This window comes from Saccopteryx bilineata, chromosome 6 (genome assembly GCF_036850765.1).
Source record: "Saccopteryx bilineata isolate mSacBil1 chromosome 6, mSacBil1_pri_phased_curated, whole genome shotgun sequence".
NCBI lineage: Eukaryota > Metazoa > Chordata > Mammalia > Chiroptera > Emballonuridae > Saccopteryx > Saccopteryx bilineata.
The window spans coordinates 73,249,790-73,268,662 of NC_089495.1; the positions used below are offsets into that span (position 1 = coordinate 73,249,790).

Sequence of the window (18,873 nt, forward strand, 5' to 3'; positions counted from 1 at the left end):
TTATTTCTAGCTTTTTAAGTTGAAAGCCTTAATAATTTACTTTCATTTTCCTTTTTTCCCTTTTTTTTGATTTTTGTTAGGCTGACATTGGTTAGCAAAATTGTACAGGTTTCAGGTGCACAATTCCATAACACATTATCTGTGCACTGGATTGTGTGTTCACCACCTCAAGTCAAGTCTCCATCCATCACCATTTTGTCTGCTATAACCTTATCTTCCTCCCCCTCCCCCTACTGCCCGCCCTCTATAATGAAATATTCTATATCTTCTTTAACCTCAGGAAGCAATATACTTTTGTGATAGTTATTTTAGGTTAGTGCCTTTATAATTCTTTCCAAGTATCTGTTAAATTGCTAAGAGAATATGTTCTTGGGCTTAAAATGTACATAAGTTTATTGTAGGTAAAATGTTTGGAAAGATAGAAAATATACCTAGTAATTATCTGGAAAGATAAACTAGGTAGGATTCAAGACATGGGCAGCATTGGATTCTAAGGGAATATGCTATAAACCTACTTGCAGTACAGTGTGTCCTGTAAAGTCATGGTGCACTTTTGACCGGTCACAGGAAAGCAACAAAAGACGATAGAAATGTGAAATCTGAACCAAATAAAAGGACAACCCTCCCAGTTTCTGTAGGATGATGTAGCAGCATGTGCGCATGCACAGATGATGACGTAACACCGTGTATACAGTGGAGCAGCCCACGGCCATGCCAGTAGAGATGTGGACGGTACAGAGGAAAGTTCAGTGTGTTGTGTGGCTCACTAAATTCAAATTCGTGACCAAAGTGCAACATAAATATCGGCGCGTTTATAACAAAGTGCCACCACATAGGAATAACATTACTCGGTGGGATAAGCAGTTGAAGGAAACTGGCAGTTTGGTGGAGAAACCCCGTTCTGGTAGGCCATCAGTCAGTGATGAGTCTGTAGAGGCTATACGGGATAGCTACCTAAGGAGCCCTAAAATATCTGTGCATGAGCCCACATCGAACTACACTGAATAGATTTGAAACTGGGAGAGTTTTCCTTTTATTTGGTGCAGATTTCACATTTCTATCTCTTTTGTTGCTTTCCTGTGACCAGTCAAAAGTGCACCATGACTTTACAGACACACTGTATTTCAGATGCAAAGTAGATTTGCCTCCCACCCACACCCAGAATAGCCACCTTGGAAACACATTTAACAAAGTTTACCCTGTTCCCAGACATCTTTCTGTTTAATATATGTTTATCTCTGAAACTGACTTGATTATTGCAATAGTAATAATGATTACACATCTGAAAAGAACATCCAGGTACACGATGTCCAAAAAATTTAGTACTGTTTCAGACTACAACATTGGAAGCAAAAATACTACAAACATACAAAAAGACCTTTTGAAAGATTAATTACTTAGATTTATCCTATACTTATTTTGGTAAATTTTTAAATAAAAATATTTAAATTAATTTTTAAATTAATGTTTCCATCTTCAAAAAAGACTAAAACAAAAAATTTAATATAGTTAAAAGGTTAGTTGCTTCCTCTAAAATATATATGAAAAGTTCTTTGTGCCCTGGCTGGTGGCTTAGTGAAGAGTGTCCACCTGGTATATGGTTGTCCCAGGTTTGATTCTGGTCAGAGCACACAGAAGTGACCATCTGTTTCTTTCTCCTTTTCTCTCCCTCTTCTCTCTCCCTTCTCCTCCCGCAGCCAGTGGCTTGACTGATTCGAGTGTTGGCCCTGGGTGCTGAGGATAGCTCGGTTGGTTTGAGCACTTTAGCCTCGGGTGCTAAAAACAGCTGGTTGCAAGCATTGGCTCCAGTTGGGGTTGCCATTTTTTTTGTTACTGTTCTTGGAGACAGAGTCAGAAAGAGGGACAGATAAGACAGACAGGAAGGGAGAGAGATGAGAAGCATCAATTCTTCATTGCAGCACCTTAGTTCATTGATTGCTTTCTCATATATGCCTTGACTGGAGGGCTACAGCAGGGAGAGTGACCCTTTGCTCAAGCCAGTGACCTCTGGGCTCAAGCCAGCAACCCCTGCGCTCATGCTAGTGAGCCCGTACTCAAGCCAGTGACCTTGGGGTTTCAAACCTGGGTCCTCCATGTCCCAGTCCAGGTAGATCCCAGTCAGGGAGCATGTGGGAGTCTCATTATCTCCTTTCCTCTTACCCCCCCCCCCCAAAATAACCTTTGGTCAATTTTATCTTCATTTCTTAAATCATGAGATTATATGATTTTTGGGAAAAAGTGACTAAAATAAATTAAAATGATTATTCAGCCCAATTTACTAGAAAATATTTAGGTTACTAGTTATTCTAGTAATTTGCATCAGTTTGAAAATTAAGATATGATATCTTCTGGTATTTTTAGTGTGGTCTAAGCAGGCCCAAATAAGTGGATTTAGGCAAAGATCCATAGAATTTAGAGAAAAAAATAGGGTCTTTTATAGAGAAAAAAGAGGAAGAAATACTTCTTCATCCATTGCAAGAATCAATCTCTCCTTAACCATTTATTCATGTATTCAATCATTTATTAACTTACTACTTGAAAACTGAATAAATATTACTGCAACAGACTAAGCTCCTCAAAAAAAGAAAAATTAAAAGGAAAGAAAGAAAAAGGGAAGGTGTTTCTTTTATATTTCTTTTATTCTTATAGTGTTGGTATACTGATAATGAATTATATCAATTTTTGTGAGTCTAAAAGTATATTGTCTTTTTTTTTTGATGGAGACAGAGAGTCAGAGAGAGGAACAGATAGGGACAGACAGACAGGAAGGGAGAGAGATGAGAAGCATCAGTTCTTCGTTACAGCACCTTAATTCATCGATTGCTTTCTCATATATGCCTTGACTGGAGGGCTACAGCAGAGAGAGTGACCCTTTGCTCAAGCCAGCGACCCCTGCGCTCAAGCTAGTGAGCCCGGACTCAAGCCAGTGACCTTGGGGTTTCAAACCTGGGTCCTCCATGTCCCAGTCCAATGCCCTATCCACTGTGCCACCACCTACCTGGTCAGGCTTGTTGTCTTCAGTTTTAAAGGATAGTTTTGGTAGGTATATATTTTTAGATTGCTAGGTTATTTCTCTTGTCAGCATATTCAACACAAATAATGGAAGGGATCAATCTTATTGTTGTTTTTTGAGTGTATCTTTTATTTCTGGATGCTTTTAAGGTTTTTTCTTTACCTTTTCCAGCCATTTGTGCCTCGCATTTGGTGCGCTCAGATGTGTTTTTTGGGGGTTTTTTTTTTTTAGATGTGTTTTTTCTTTGCATTTTCCTGCTTGGGCTTTTTCTGAGTTTGTTGAATCTCTTGAGTTGATTTCTTTCCTCACTTCTGTAAAATTGTCATGAATTTTCTCTTTACATACTGCTCTTGTTTCATTTTTTTGCTTTTCTCTTTGTCAAGTATTCCAGTTACATAAATATGAGACCATGTGACTGTGTCCCACATCTCATACTGTTTTGTTCATTCATTTTTTTTCTTGTACTTGAGTTTAGGTATTTTCTCTTGGCCTGTCAGCAAGTCCGTAATCCCCATTTACCTTGAGGTTATTCTGCTCTTAAAATAACATTTTAAATTTATTTTTTCAAAAAATCTACTTGGATTTTTAAAAAGTAGATTCTATTGAAAATTACAGTATTTTAATTCTTGCATTTATTTTAAGTCCTTGCTTCCCAACTTCAATATGTGGATTATCTTGAGTCTACTTAATTGTATGGTTTTCTCTCTCTCTCTCTCTCTTTCTCTCTTTCTCTTTTTTTTTTTTTTTTTTTTTTGAGAGAGACAGGCAGGAAAGAGAGAGATGAGAAGCATCAGTTCTTCATGGTGGCACCTTAGTTGTTCATTGATTACTTTCTCATATGTGCCTTAACCGGGGTAGGGAGCAGGGGTGTGTGTGGCTTGAGCCAAGCTAGTGATCTTGGGCTTCAAGCCAGTGACCTTTGGGCTCAAGACATCAACCATGGGATCATGTCTGTGATCCTGTGCTCAAGCTGGTGAGCCTACACTCAAGCAGGTGACCTCAGGGTTTTGAACCTGGGTCCTCAGCATCCCAGGCCAGTGTTCTATCCACTGTGCCACTGCCTGGTCAGGCTGGTTTTCTCTTGATTATCTGTCACATTATTTTGCTTCTCTGTAGGTCTCTTAATATGTTTATTGTGTGCCTAACATTGTGTGTAAAAGAACAGTTGTTATCTTTTAGCTGATGTTTTTTTCTTCCAGAGAGGTTTGCTCTTTGCTGTGTAGGGTAAAGTTTTGGCTACCTCCATGCAATCAGGTATTAAATAGACTTATCCCTCTATGAGATTCTGTCTTCTAACTGGGAGACTGTGGGAAATTGACTCTGACCTGTTGGCCTAGCCTCCTTATCCTTCTGCAGTGTCCCATTACTAAGCAGATCTATCATTGGGAAAACTGTCCATATATTTGAGGATTTTCTAGATTTCCAGTCCATCATCCAACCCATGCAGGCATCTTAATTACCAGTAGTTTCTGATTTCTCTTACCTCTAATACAAGCTCAATTCTTTTTGTGCCAAACACTGCAGATGCTGCCATGGAAGAATATGCCAGTGATCTGGGCTCACCTTGGAAGTGTTCTTCTGTCTCTGGATTTTTAGTTCATCTAAGTTCTGAATTGCTTCCACTCCTTCTTATGTTAGTCTCATTTTTGAGGGATGAGCAGGGGCTTGCTCCTATCTAATATCTTACTTTAGGGAAGTGAAAGTCAGAAGATAATCTTTACAAAAAGAAAAGGCTGATAATTTTAGAATGCTTATTTGTATAAGCATAGTGTTATTTTAAATCTATGTTGCATACTGTTAATTGTATTTTATGCTTTCTGCTTTGAGCCTGTTTATCAAAATAGGCTCTAGACAAGGAGTCAACAAACTGGTCCACAGACCAAATGGGCACAATTCCTGTTTTTGTATGACCTGTGAGCTAAGAATGGTTTTTATATTTTTAAAACATTGAAAAATAAGATAAAAACAAGAAAGTGTTTTTGTAAAGTTCTATGAAAATGCAAATTTCCACGTCCAGAAATAAAGTTTTATTGTTAATACAGTTGCACTCATCTTGTTCATATGTTTCAGTTGCTGCTTTTATGCAGTAACAGTTGAGTAGTTGCAACAGAGATCCTATGGTCTACAAAGTGTACACTAGTTACTATCTAGTCCTTTATAGAAAAAATTGCCTTTTCCTGCATTAGATCATAGACTGAGGTATTTTTTATTTCTCATTACTAAGGGAAATTAAACAAATGATTGAAACCCTCTTATTACTGAAATTTTTTAATTTGGATTTATTAAAAACCTAGCATTTTAGAGTTAAAAGGAACCTCGAGATAATATCCTTAATCTTGTTATTTTACACATGAAGAAACAGATTCAGAGTGAGAGAAGTTTTTCAGTTAAATTATGACTAATTTCTGTTTTGTTAGAAAACAGACTTAGTAATACGCTGAGAGAGAAACTAATGAGCTGTATGGAACAACTTGCAAAATTCATTTGTTCTCATCTTGCAGAAGTGCTTGATTTTACTTGAACAGTGATTGCTATTAAAAATATTTCTCCTCTGGAATTTTTAAAGTAAATATTTTAAAATAAATATTTAAAGCATATTAATAGCTTTTGCCTTTTATTACTATCCGTAATTCTTTGAAATCTCATGGGTATGGATTCTTTTTGTGAAAAGACCAAAAATCTTATAGGATCAATTCCAGACATTCTTCATTAAGCTCCTATTTGATACAGTTTTTAAAGTCCAAATCACCAGAAATTCCAAGGTGAATTGTTGATGAGTAAGACTAGTTTCTAGAGTTTTTATTTTATTTTATCCATCCACAGATATGATAGAAAGTTTAAGGTTAGTTCTCAGATGCAGTAATATAATGGAATGTTACACTACTAACAAATTGCATTTTTATTTTCTAATGTTGAATATGAATGTTCTTCATATAATTTTTAATTTATTACTGGTTCTTTTGGATGATCCTGTACTATAACAATCCAAATTCACAAAGAACACAGTAAAATCAATTTATGGGGATTTGGGGAAAGCTAATTCTTCAGTTGCTTTATATTCAGGAATTAGTGGGTTTAGATTCATTTAACTTGTAATTAGTTAAATGTCAAATACATAGAAATCTTTTCAGAATACATATTAAATCACTTGAACTTTTAAGAAGTCCATTAAACAAAGCAGACAAAAATATTGGTGAATACTGGTAAAAATTTAAGTTTGTGATATCTAGGCTTCAGGAAATTCATCTTAATTTGTATTTTATAGTCTTTCTCTGAAGTTTGGTTTTGAGTGAAGCTTGATATTTTTAGAAATTGTATAGAAGGGACTAACCTTCTATACCTCTGCACTCTTGGAATATGGTCTCTGCACTCTTGGAACATATAGGTTGGTGAGGGAGCGATGCATTAGTTAATCCCATACATAATTACATAAGTGCAGTTATAGATTACACAATGAAACAAAGTATAAAATGAAATGAGAGTGTCTATGAGGGAAACTAACCCAGTTTGGGACATTGCAGTGTAAGTGACATATACTGGGACCTCAAAGATGAATAGTGGTTAGCAGATGTGGGAGAGAATGCCAGCTAGAAGGAGAACCTGTGTGAAAGTCCCTGAGAAGCTTAGCAGGTTCAAGTGCTTGAAAAGGACATCTTTGTGGCTAGAGGGTGATGATTGGAGATGACTACAAAATAAGGCAGGAGAGACTAGCAGAGGTCAGATCTTGGTAGAGGATCTTTTAAACCATTTCAGTGCCTTTAGACTTGATGCTAAGAGAACTGAGAAGATAGCAGGCATCCTCAAACTACGGCCCGCGGGCCGCATGTGGCCACCTGAAACCATTTATACAGATCCCGCTGCACTTCCGGAAAGGGGCACCTCTTTCACTGGTGGTCAGTGAGAGGAGCACTGTATGTGGTGGCCCCCCAATGGTCTGAGGGACAGTGAACTGGCCCCCTGTGTAAAAAGTTTGGGGACCCCTGTAGAGTGTTAAGTGGGAGAATTGCCTACTCAAATTTGTCTATTAAAAAGTTGATCTGGGTTTTTTATGTGAACAATGGATGAAAGGGGAGTAAATATGAATGTGCAGAAATGAGTTAGGAAGCTTTGCAGTGGCCCAAGCAGGAAGGAGGCAGTAGTAATCTAGATTACTATTAGCATAGCAGCAATAGAGATGATTGAAGAACTGGAAGATACAATTGTCAAGATTTTGTGATTATTTTGGCTTAGGAAGTGAAGCTGAAAGTAGTGTTAAGGACAAAATTTTCATATGATTTCATCTGTCTTGTTGACATTTTAGGATCTTGAACTAAAATATCTCAAAATTGAACTAATTTTTTTCTTTAACAAACTAATTCTTCCCCTTGACTTGCTTGTTTTTGTGAATGGCATCCCTTATCTCTAAGTGACTTAGCTTTACTACAGCTAGAATTGTGTATCTATGAGTGGTAACATAAAAAAATATTAAATGAAATTAAAGTTTTTTCTTTGACTCTTGTTTGTTCTACTCTAATTTCCATTATTTGCCACCCCCTCCCCCAATTCATGTAGGTACCTCCTTTTATTTAATAATTTGGTCTATGGGCTGTGAGGTAATGAAAAATTGCCTGCTGGAAGTGAGAAGTGTATAAGTTGAGGTTTTCTTATAATAATTTAGTAAAAATGGACTCTTGACATTTTTTGCACTGTAGCTCCTACTATTGCAAAGAGCAGATATTTCTGGGAAGGGAACATAGTTAATATTTATAAACATTTCCACTGCTGAATAAAGTTTAAAAGCCTCCATTTGAAGCCTTTAAAATACTTTAAATTTTATAAAAGTATTTGCAGAATTTAAATTTTTTATTATTTCATGTGTACTTCTTATAAAGCCAGTATTGTGTGATTTCACCTCAATAGCTACATTATATGGTAGTATCTTATATGTATATCTAGAGTATATTGTGTCATAAAAAGAAAGTTTGTAGGATATTCAAATGTCTACTTTGGAAGTACTTATTTTTAATAGCTTTATATGTCCTAATACTAACTTTCATAATTTTTTTCATATGTTTTTACATTTTTAGGAATAAGAAACTTTTAAATAAGAAGAAGTTGAAAAGAAAACAGAAGAGCAAATCAAAAGTGAAGACAAGAAGCAAGGTAAAACTCCTGGCAATTTATAGGGAATAAGGACTTTTTTAGTTAGTAATTTGAATTAAAATGCCAAGGTTTAAAAGGTGTGAATGTAATTAGCAAATTATTTTGCTTTTCGGTGCTAAAGTAATTTTTTTTAAGTGTCACTCCCATCCAGAGTACTAACCAGCCCGATCCCGCCTAGCTTCCGAGATCAGAGGAGATGGGGCGCATTCAGGGTGGTGTGGCTGTAGACTTCAGTGTCACTCAGTAGGTTTTCAGTGCTTTCTATATCAGCAAAACAAATTAGTTAACTTCACCTTTTTTAAAGTATAAATAAAGTAATTTTTTTAGAAGCTCCTTAGTTTCATATTTAGACAAGTACCCTAGAAGTTAATATCTGAATCTTGAAAATTATTATTTGTTACTATCTTTGATTTGGGGGAAGCATAACCATTTCTTTTTTTTCCCTGTCTGACTACTTGTATTACAAAAACAGTAAAATAGGCTTGTGAGTGGGCCTTGGGTTTGGGTTCATCATACAGTTAGTTATGCATGCATCATGAATTAGGGAGAATCTTGGTGCATCTATATTGTTCTGTGGATAGCTATACAAAAGAAAATTTAATATAGAATATTTTAATTAGGTAGGACCTTAGCAATCAAGGACTTCATTTTCCATTTAGTACATAAATTTTTGCTATAAAATTCAAGTAGTTTTTTCTTAAAAATTTTCAGGGTTCAGGCCCTGGCCGGTTGGCTCAGTGGTAGAGTGTCAGCCTGGCGTCCAGGGGATCCGGGTTCGATTCCCGGCCAGGGCACACAGGAGAAGCGCCCATTTGCTTCTCCACACCCCCCTCCTTCCTCTCTGTCTCTCTCTTCCCCTCCCACAGCCAAGGCTCCATTGGAGCAAAGATGGCCCGGGCGCTGGGGATGGCTCCTTGGCCTCTGCCCCAGGCGCTAGAGTGGCTCTGGTCGCGGCAGAGCGACGCCCCGGAGGGGCAGAGCATCGCCCCCTGGTGGGCGTGCCGGGTGGATCCCGGTCGGGCGCATGCGGGAGTCTGTCTGACTGTCTCTCCCCGTTTCCAGCTTCAGGAAAAAAAAAGAAAAGAAAAAAAAAAATTCAGGGTTCACATTTCACTTTCTGTAAAAGAGTCTTTTTTTTTTTTTTTTTAAACAGTACTAAGAAGCCTAGACAGGAGGAAGAATGGTGCCATAACTGTGCTTTCTGAACAGCTCCACCTTTGGTTAAATAATCAATAGTTTAGCTTGGCCTGTGTATTATATTTTAAGTTCTAGAAGCAATTGTTTCCTGCCCTTCTAAATTAATGTTCTTGCTATTACAATTGTGAGTAGTAATCAACTTTAGAGTAGTAAACAAACAAAAACCCCAAAAAGATAAGGGATAAAATTTATTTGGTGGCTCTTGAGACACAGTTGGCAGAGATTAAATAATTTATCAAATCTATGTCTTCATTTCTTCTGCTTTTCTCTTTGGGTGGGCTTATTGCCTGCAGCTGAGGACTAAGGCTGCTGGCATTCTAACATAATTTTCTTTGATTTGACCAAGAGATAAACTTCTATTAAGTCTAGCAGAATGTCTTGGGTGTGATTTTTTTTTTTTTTTTTGATTGGCCTGTATCTTTTACTTTGGCCTTAGAGATGGGGTACTTTGGTTAGAGGTGTGCCCCCTGATGAGCAGGCTATGTGGAATGGGTGAGGGGGTGGTTATCATAAAGAAAATGTTGCTGAGTCGGCACATAAAAATAATATATTTTCAGTATATCACCTCTTATTACTTCTGCTTTTGGGATAGAAGAGGGAAGTGGAGAGTATTCTTAATATACTTTACTATATATAAAAACCTTTAACAAATATTGTAATTTAGATTTCCAACCTCTACCCCATTTCCACTTTTTAGAGTTATGTGCAGAGTCATGGTATGGGAATCTTGAAGATCTTTTTAAGTTCCTTACGGTTTTATTTGGTGATTTTCCTAAAAGTGATAACATGAGATTCAGGGTAAGGTGCAAAGTCAAGGTCATTTGTCCTTTTTATTTCTGTCTCTTAACTTTGTGCCCTTAGTAATTCAGCTTTCTTGTCTAAGCCTTAGGTCTTACGTCTGCTATCTGCTTTTTAGGAACAGCTGAGGATAAGACTGATATAAAAAAATTCATTCTTTTATTCCTCAAACATTAATTGCTTACTATGCATAGGCATTATGCTAGATATTTGGGATAGAAAAATGAGTGACAAACATTTCCTGCTCATGATAGCATATAAAATAGAAAAAATTTGTTAGTCTCCTTGCCCTCTATTACTGTTTTTGGCCTATTTTTCACTCACCTTCTTTTTTTTAACAGTATTTTAAAAATGCCAATGGGCTATATTTTCATAATACTTAAAAACAAGCATTTCTTTTCAACAGAACAAAAAAAGCCGTTTATTTGTACTGTATCTCTTCCTTTCTTACTGTCATTGACCCCTTTGTTTACTTTATTCATTAGCCACCTCCTTCATTTAATTTTCTTCTTATTCAGTTTATATACCATAGTCTCTTTAGAAAATTTCTTGGTTAATCTGATGTATTAGTTCCCTATGGCTACTTTAACAAGTTACACAAACTTGATGGCTTCCAACAACACAAATTATCTTACAGTTCTTTCTGGAAATCTGAAGTTCAAAATGGATCTCACTGAGTTAAAATAAAATAAACATGTCAAAAAGGCTGCATATCTTCTGGAGTTTCTTGTAGAGGATTCATTTTTTTGCCTTTTCCAGATTCTAGAGGCACCTACCTGTATTCCTTGGATTTACCCCCTTCCATCTTCGAAACCAGGAAGGACTGGTTGAGTCTTCTAATGTTGCATCACTCCAACACTTTCTCCTTCTCTGACTGTCCTGGCACCCTCTCTCATTTATAGGGACCCTTGTGGTTAATTGGGCCCACCCAAGGAATCCAGTGAAATCTCCCCATCACAAGATTTAATTTAATCATGTCTGGAGGGTCTGTTTTGCAATTTGAGGTAACATATTCACAGATTCCAGGGATTAGGGGAAATATTTTTTTTCAGGTCATTATTCTACCTCCCACGTCTTCCTTTCCTGCATATTTTTGTGTACTTGCTGCACTCATCTTAGAAAACTCAATCCTATATAAATCTAGCTGTTTTCTCTTTCCCTGCAGGTGGGTACCATGTGTTGCTAAAGAGAGTTTATTTTAAAAAGAGGTGATTGATACCATTATACATTCACATGGACCTTCTGTAGCCAAACTATTGTCTTATTTTTTCTGGTCAAATAAGTCAGTGATTTTCAACCTTTTTTTTTTTTTCATGGCACAAACACACACTAATTAATAAGGTCAGTGCCTCTGACTAAATACAACCATTTTCATCTCATGGCACAAATAAATTAGTTACTAAAGAAGAAGAGGTCAGGGCCCCTTTTTCTTTAGTAATTAGTTTATGAGTACGTGAGAAACAAAGGTTGAAAGTCACTGAAATAAGTCTCTCATTTTCTCCTGTGTCTATTTCAGAGCTTGGCCACTCTCTTCAAACTTCTGATAAATCCTATCCTTTAACAAATTACTTCACTTTAATATAGTAGAAATCAAAACAATATCCTGCTGCCAAAAGAGTCTTAGGTCAGTATCCTTAATAGCAGAACCTGAAACAGGGATTTAAAATGTACAATTTAGTGAGTTTTAAAAGATAAAGTCAAAGTTCAGAAAATTTCCACCATCCCCAAGAGTTCCCTCATCCTCTGCTGCATTCCATCTCTCCCTACAGCCTTGGCTCTGGGCACCCACAGATGTACTTTCTGTTGTTATAGATTTGCCAGAGAACTCCTAAGACTCAAAAGCAATTTCTACTAATGACTAATATTTAGTAAAATAAAAGATACATAGTAGGCAGCAGGAAAAGAAATGTTTTGGAGCATCCAGGAAATTATATAGTATAGGCTTCCTAGTTATTCCTTGGATATTCTTTCTCTTGGGCAATGAATTACAGGGATATATGTGAAATGTTTTTGTCCAGAAAAGCTTATTTGAGTTAGGAGCTAAAACTTTTTCTGGGAGTCTGGTCATATACTGCTATGCAACTAGCCATGGCAAGCAAAATTCAGGTGATGTCATACCAAGCAGTCAGACAAGTCAGTAAGCATGGTCCATTTCTCCAGCTGCACATAACACAATTATCAATAACTAACAAAGAAAACTCTAAAGACTACATTTCCAGGGTTTGACCAAGGATCAGTCATGGTTCCCTTGGAGAAATACAAGGAATAAGCAATCATATCTGCAGTGTTAACTCTTTTCTCACAGGTAACATGGTAGATGAATGTTTAACTTTTAAAAAACTTAATACTTTTTCAAAGTGATTATTCCATTTTATTATTCTTTCAGTTTATATGAGAAAATCCAGTTACTTTACATCTTTGTAAACACATGGATATTATTTATCTTTTAAAATTTTACTCATTCTAATAAGTACATAGGGATATTAACTGACTTTTCTCTAAAGACTAATAATATAAAACATCTTTTCATGTGCTTTTGATTATGTATATCTTTCTATTATGTAATATCTGTTCACAGTTTGTCCCTTGTCTTATAAATGTCTTATTATTACTGAATTGTCAAAAGTTCTTTATATATTCTAGATATAATATTTTTTTTCAGGTGTCTGCATTGCAAAGGTTTTTTCCTGTTCTGTGGCTTGCTTTTTTTGTTTTTATACAGTGCTTTAAATGAGCAGAAATTTTTAAGTTTTATGAATCTAATTATAAGATTCATGTATTTTGTGTTTCAAGAAATCTTTACTCCAAGGTCACACAGATTTTCTTCTATGGATTTTATAGTTTTAGCTGTTATGTTTAGGTCTTTGATCCATTTCAAGTTAATTTCTATACATGGTATGAGATAAGGATTCATGTTCATTTTTTTACACATTGATATTCAGTTGATCAGCATCATTTGTCTAAAGACTTACCTTTTTCTATTGAATTGTCTTGTTATCTTTGTAAAAAATCAGTTGACCGTATTTGTTTGGGCTTATTACTGGAATTCATCTATATATCTGTCTTTATAGCCATACCCACTGTCTTCATTACAGTAGTTTTGAAATCAGGTGGCATGTCTTCCAACTTTGGTCTTGTTAAAAATTTTTAATTGTTTTAGTAGCTAGGTCCTTTATATTTCTATATATATTTTAGAATCAGCTTGTAAATTTCTGTTTTAAAAAGACCCTGAATTTTTATTGGGATTCCTGTGAACCTATAGGTTTGGGGAATAATGTCTATTTTAATTATATTGAATCTTCTGTCAATGACTATGACTTATCTTGCCATTTATTTAGTCTTTAATTTCTCTCAGCAGCTTTATTTTGTTTTCAGTGGATAAAGTTAGCAGTTTTACTATATATAACTATAATTATTTGATGTTATCATAAATGCTGTTATTTAAAAATTACTTTTTTATTTTTATTTATTCTTAGCAAGAGAGAGGAGACAGAAAGAAAGAGAGGCGAAGGGAGAGAGGTAAAAAGCATCAATTTGTAATTGCAGCACCTTAGTTCATTGATTGCTTCTCTGATATGTGCCTTGATTGGAGGGCTCCAGCTGAGCCAGTGACCCCTTGCTCAAGCCAGCAACCATGGGATCATGTTGATGATCCCAAGCTCAATCCAGCGACTCCATGCTCAAGCTGGAGACCTTGAGGTTTTGAACGTGAGACCTCAGTGTCGCAGATTGATGCTTTATCCACTGCACTACATGGTTCAGGCTGTTTTTCTTAATTTTAAGATGATTGCAATATGAATGCGTTGTAAGAAATAATACAGCGGTATCCTATAAATCCTTCATCCTTTTTCTCTCATTGGTAAAGTATTACATCGTAAACACAAAATATATCCCATAGTAATCACATAATATTTTACAACCAGGAAATCCACCTTGATCCAACCTACTGCTCTTTTTCAGATTTCACCAGTTTTACTTTATATGTATTCATTTATGTACGTGTGTGTGTGTTTAGTTCTATTATATTTTATCACATGGGTCTGTGTGAACACTACCACAGTCAATATATAGAATCAACTCCATCACAAGGATCCTTTGTGCTACTCATCTAGCCATAGACATTTTCAATCTTTACCCTGCCCTAGTCTCTGGCAACCACAGCAACCACAAGTCTGTTCTCTGTCTCTATAATTTTGTCATAGAATCATGCAATATGTAACCTTTCGAGATTTTTATTTTTTGTTTTTTGCACAAAGATATTTCCCTTGAAATTCATCAATTTGGTACATATATCAATAGTTTGTACTTTTTGTTATTGTTGAGTAAGCATTCCGTGGTATGGATATACTGTACTACTTTCTTTAATCATTCACCCATTAAAGAATATCTAAGTTGTTTCCAGTTTTTGGCTTTTTGAATAAAGCTGTTATGAATATTTATGTGGTGGTTTTGTATGGACATATGTTTTCATTTCATTGGTCTAAATGCTCAAGAGTATAATTGCAGGATTGTACTGTAAGCACATGTTTAGTTTTGTAAGAAACTGCAAGACTTTTTTTCCAGAGTGGCTATATCATTATACATTTCTGTCAGCAGTGTATGAGAGATCTAGTTTCTTCACATTCTTATCAGCATTTGGTGTCACTGTTGTTTATTCTAGCCAGTCTGATAGGTAGTATGTACTATATATATATCTTACTTTGTTTTAATTTACATTTTCCTAATTGCTCATGATATTGAACCTTTTTTTCTTATACATATTTGCCTTCTGTGTATCTTCTTCAGTAACATGTCTGTTAATGTCTTTTGCCGATTTTTAAACTGGATTACTTGTTTGATTTTTACTGTTGCATTTTGAAAAATATGTAATTAGGGTCCGTTGTCAGGTTTGCAAATATTTTCTCCATGTCTGTGACTTTAATGCTATTTACATTTTCAATTGTTCACTCCCATTATATATTACTCATTTTATATAGAGATCTGGTATCCTGTAACTTTGCTAAATCCACACCTTATTTCTTTTTTTTTTTCATTTTTCTGAAGCTGGAAACAGGGAGAGACAGTCAGACAGACTCCCGCATGCGCCCGACCGGGATCCACCCGGCACACCCACCATGGGGCGACGCTCTGCCCATCCTGGGCGTCGCCATGTTGCGACCAGAGCCACTCTAGCGCCTGAGGCAGCGGCCACAGAGCCATCCCCAGCGCCCGGGCCATCTTTGCTCCAGTGGAGCCTTGGCTGTGGGAGGGGAAGAGAGAGACAGAGAGGAAAGCGCGGCGGAGGGGTGGAGAAGCAAATGGGCGCTTCTCCTGTGTGCCCTGGCCAGGAATCAAACCCGGGTCTTCCGCACGCTAGGCCGACGCTCTACCGCTGAGCCAACCGGCCAGGGCTTTATTTCTAGTGGCTTTTTTTTTTTTATAAACTTAAGATTCTTTACATGTTTTCTACAAATGAAGGCATTTGTTTTCTAGAAGGTACGTTCATTCTAACTATACCTTTTGTTTCTTTTTCTTGCCTTATTGCACTGGCATATCTAATATATTGTTGAATCAAATTGCTTAGAGTAGTATCTTTGCCTTGTTTGCAATGTTAGCTTGCAAGCATTGTCTTTTAGTCTGTTAGCTATACAGTAGTATTTGATAGAAACCCTTTACCAAGGTTTGCAAATTCTGTTCCTAACTTACTTAGACTTTTTTATCATGGAATGAGTATTTGTGTTAAATGCTTTTTCTGTCTTTATTTACAGTATCTTATGTGTCTTTTTCTAATTTTGTTGGTATGGGGAATTATACTGTTTTTCTAGTATTGAGCCAGCCTTGTTTTTGGGTTGATCATGATGTGTTATATTATATATTGTTGGATTTGTATTGCTAATACTTGCTTTTTAAAAACATTTCTAGAGGATATATTCACTTATTATATGCCAGTTAACTTTAGTATGTTATTATTTAATAAAGAGTATTATCCATATTATTTATGGAAGAAGGGTAGAATTTTCAGACCAAATGTTTCTGGTACTTGAAATGTCATTTTATTTATCTTGGATACTTCCTAGACATACTACTCTAATTGTTGGTACTTGAATTTGTAGAATATCTTAAACCAGTTCAATTTATTTATATTGTAAATATTGATATAAGTGTGGTTGAGTTCTGATGAATAAAATGCTGCGACAAGATTATTTAGTATTTTTTTATTTTTATTTTTGCAAGAAAGAGAGGAAGAGAGGGAGAGAGGGACAGACAGGAAGGGAGAGAGATAAGAGGCATCAGCTCATAGTTGTGGCACTTTAGTTGTTCTTTGATTGCTTTCTCATATACCTTGACAGGGGTGGGGGGAGAGGGCTCCATTGGAGCCATGACCCCTTGTCTCATGCCAGCGACCTTGGGCTCAAGCCAGTGACTTTCGGCTTCATGCCAGTGACCTTTGGGCTCAATCCATTGACTATGGGGTCATGTCTACGATCCCATGCTCAAGTCAGTGTCCTCGTGCTCAACTTGTGAGCCTGCACTCAAGCCAGTGACCTTGGGGTTTTGAGCCTGGGTCTTCAGTGTCCCATGCCATCACTCTATCCACTGCACCACCCACTGGTCAGGCAAGACTATTTAGATTTTACAATTAAATTACTGAGCATGTGATTTTTAGTATTTATCAAGACTCATAGCTAAGAAAGAGCTTTAGGAAAGCATATGTTCATAATCTGCAGTTTTCTGAGCAGTACCATTTTTGAATGAGAATGAAATTCTAAGAATTAACTAAATTAAGGGTTTTTCTTCAGAGCCCTAATACCTGTTTAAATCCATATATGTACTTTAAAAAGAAATCAACATGTAAGTCAACATTTGTATTAATACATCTGGTTTACCTTGGAAAAGCCCCAAATTAATATCCTTTGATACTGTAGCAGTTAAGCTATGTTGGCTCTATTCCTATTGTTCCTGTTAAGTTCTTTGCCTGCCCCTTTCCAGCTTTGTCAAATTAGTTATTGCTGTGTTACTCAGAAAGTAGTGAAGTATTGTACAAGGGGCATGATAAGTTGAGTCAGTAGACCTAGATTGTCTTTGCTCTGCCAATTATGTGACTTCTGTTGCAGGTCATCTAGCATGTCTAATTCTAATCTTTCATTTTTTTATTTAAAATGAGAATTGATGATCATGGAAAGGACTATGACATTGAAATATTATATCTTGTATTTCAGTCTGAAAACTTGGAGAATACAGTAATCATACCAGATATCAAACTACATAGCAATCCTTCTGCATTTAATATTTATTGCAATGTACGGCATTGTGTTCTGGAATGGCAGAAAAAGGAAACATCATTGGCAGCTGCATCTAAGAACTCTGTGCAGAGTGGAGAATCAGATAGTGATGAAGAAGAGGAATCCAAAGAGCCCCCTATCAAGCTTCCAAAGGTAAGTCACTAAGTTCCATTTAGATGCATAACCTATAGGTGTTTTAACTATAACATGTTTGTATTGCTAAAATACCTTGCTTTTTATAAGATTGTGCAGTACAAATAACCTGGTTTAGGAGTAAAAATATGTTTTAAGCAAACCAGGAAAGCCCTGTGAAACTTTATAACTGGATTTTGTGCTAACAAAATCAATAATTGGTAACTCAGTGGGGAGTATTTGGAAATCCTAGGCAGGGAGATCAGTGGATTGGAGTATATAATAAGGGCTATTAAAATGTACAAAAGTGATACAGTGGAAATGGTGACTTGGCTTGAAGGCGTGGAGTCATTGCTGATGGAAGTGTAGCTCTGAGCCTGTGGACTGCCATTAAGTGAGCTCAAGAGGAAGTGCAAGCTACCACAAAGCAAGAGCCATGGAAAGCTGGGGATGCTCCCTCTGGGGAGGTAGCTCTGGTACAGGTATACATTTTTATTTTTCTTGAAATAAAACTGAATGGCCCCTGGCTGTGCAGCAGCTGAACTAAGAGCTTTTTGTCTTTTCTACCTAAGGTTATAGTTGTATGCTTGCTATTCTGGCTCCCCTTGCGTAGAACAAAATTACATGTGAACTAATGTACTTGCACATTGTTCTGATAGCACTCCCTTATGTACTGGAGGCATATAAGCTAATTGATATACTATAGTAGAACTGTTCTTAAAGTACTCTGTTCTACTTAAGTATCGATATATTTCAAGACTGTAATGTTACATATATATTTCTGTATAGTAGGTGTAATTAGTATTTCTAACAAAAGAATGGGAGAAAATATAGACATGCTTCTAAAATATACCTTTGTCATAAATGATTTATGCATATTGCTTTTTCTAAGTATAGACATTTTAAAATGACTTTCTTTTATAAATGACTGATGTACAGTGCCTTTTTACTAAACTAATACCTTAAAACTATGTCTTCAGAATATCTTTATATGTATGCATGAGATATATAAATTTTATTTTATATTACTTGGAAGTAGCTAAGATAGAAACCTATGTTCCTGATCTGGTTTCTTTCACACATTTCATGGCGGCTATTCCTAAGTGTGCCACTGTCCTTAATCTTTACTGTCAGGTTGTTCTCACCTTGTTCTCAGCAGATGGCTTACTGTGTCCTATCATAGGGTAATAGAAGTTTTGTGACCTTCTTCACTCGGCCTCTTAATCAACTATCTTCAAATGTCCTTATCTCTACCTCTTGGCACCCATCTTTTCCCCTTAGTCCCTTTCTCTTCAGTGTCCTTAATTGTACCTCTTCTGCTAGCTTCTT

The 18,873-nt window shown here is 36.2% G+C and overlaps 1 protein-coding gene across 16 annotated transcripts in view; it reads left to right on the top strand.

Moving 5' to 3' along the window:
• The window catches only part of MYCBP2 (MYC binding protein 2), a 333,902-nt gene that overhangs the window by 39,896 nt on the left and 275,133 nt on the right, over nucleotides 1-18,873 (top strand). For all 16 annotated transcript variants that reach the window (XM_066236389.1, XM_066236395.1, XM_066236388.1 and 13 more), the window contains exons 2-3: nucleotides 8,080-8,155; nucleotides 17,350-17,565. In XM_066236389.1, the coding sequence (XP_066092486.1) occupies nucleotides 8,080-8,155; nucleotides 17,350-17,565 (292 nt within the window). The remainder of the gene's footprint in view (nucleotides 1-8,079; nucleotides 8,156-17,349; nucleotides 17,566-18,873) is intronic.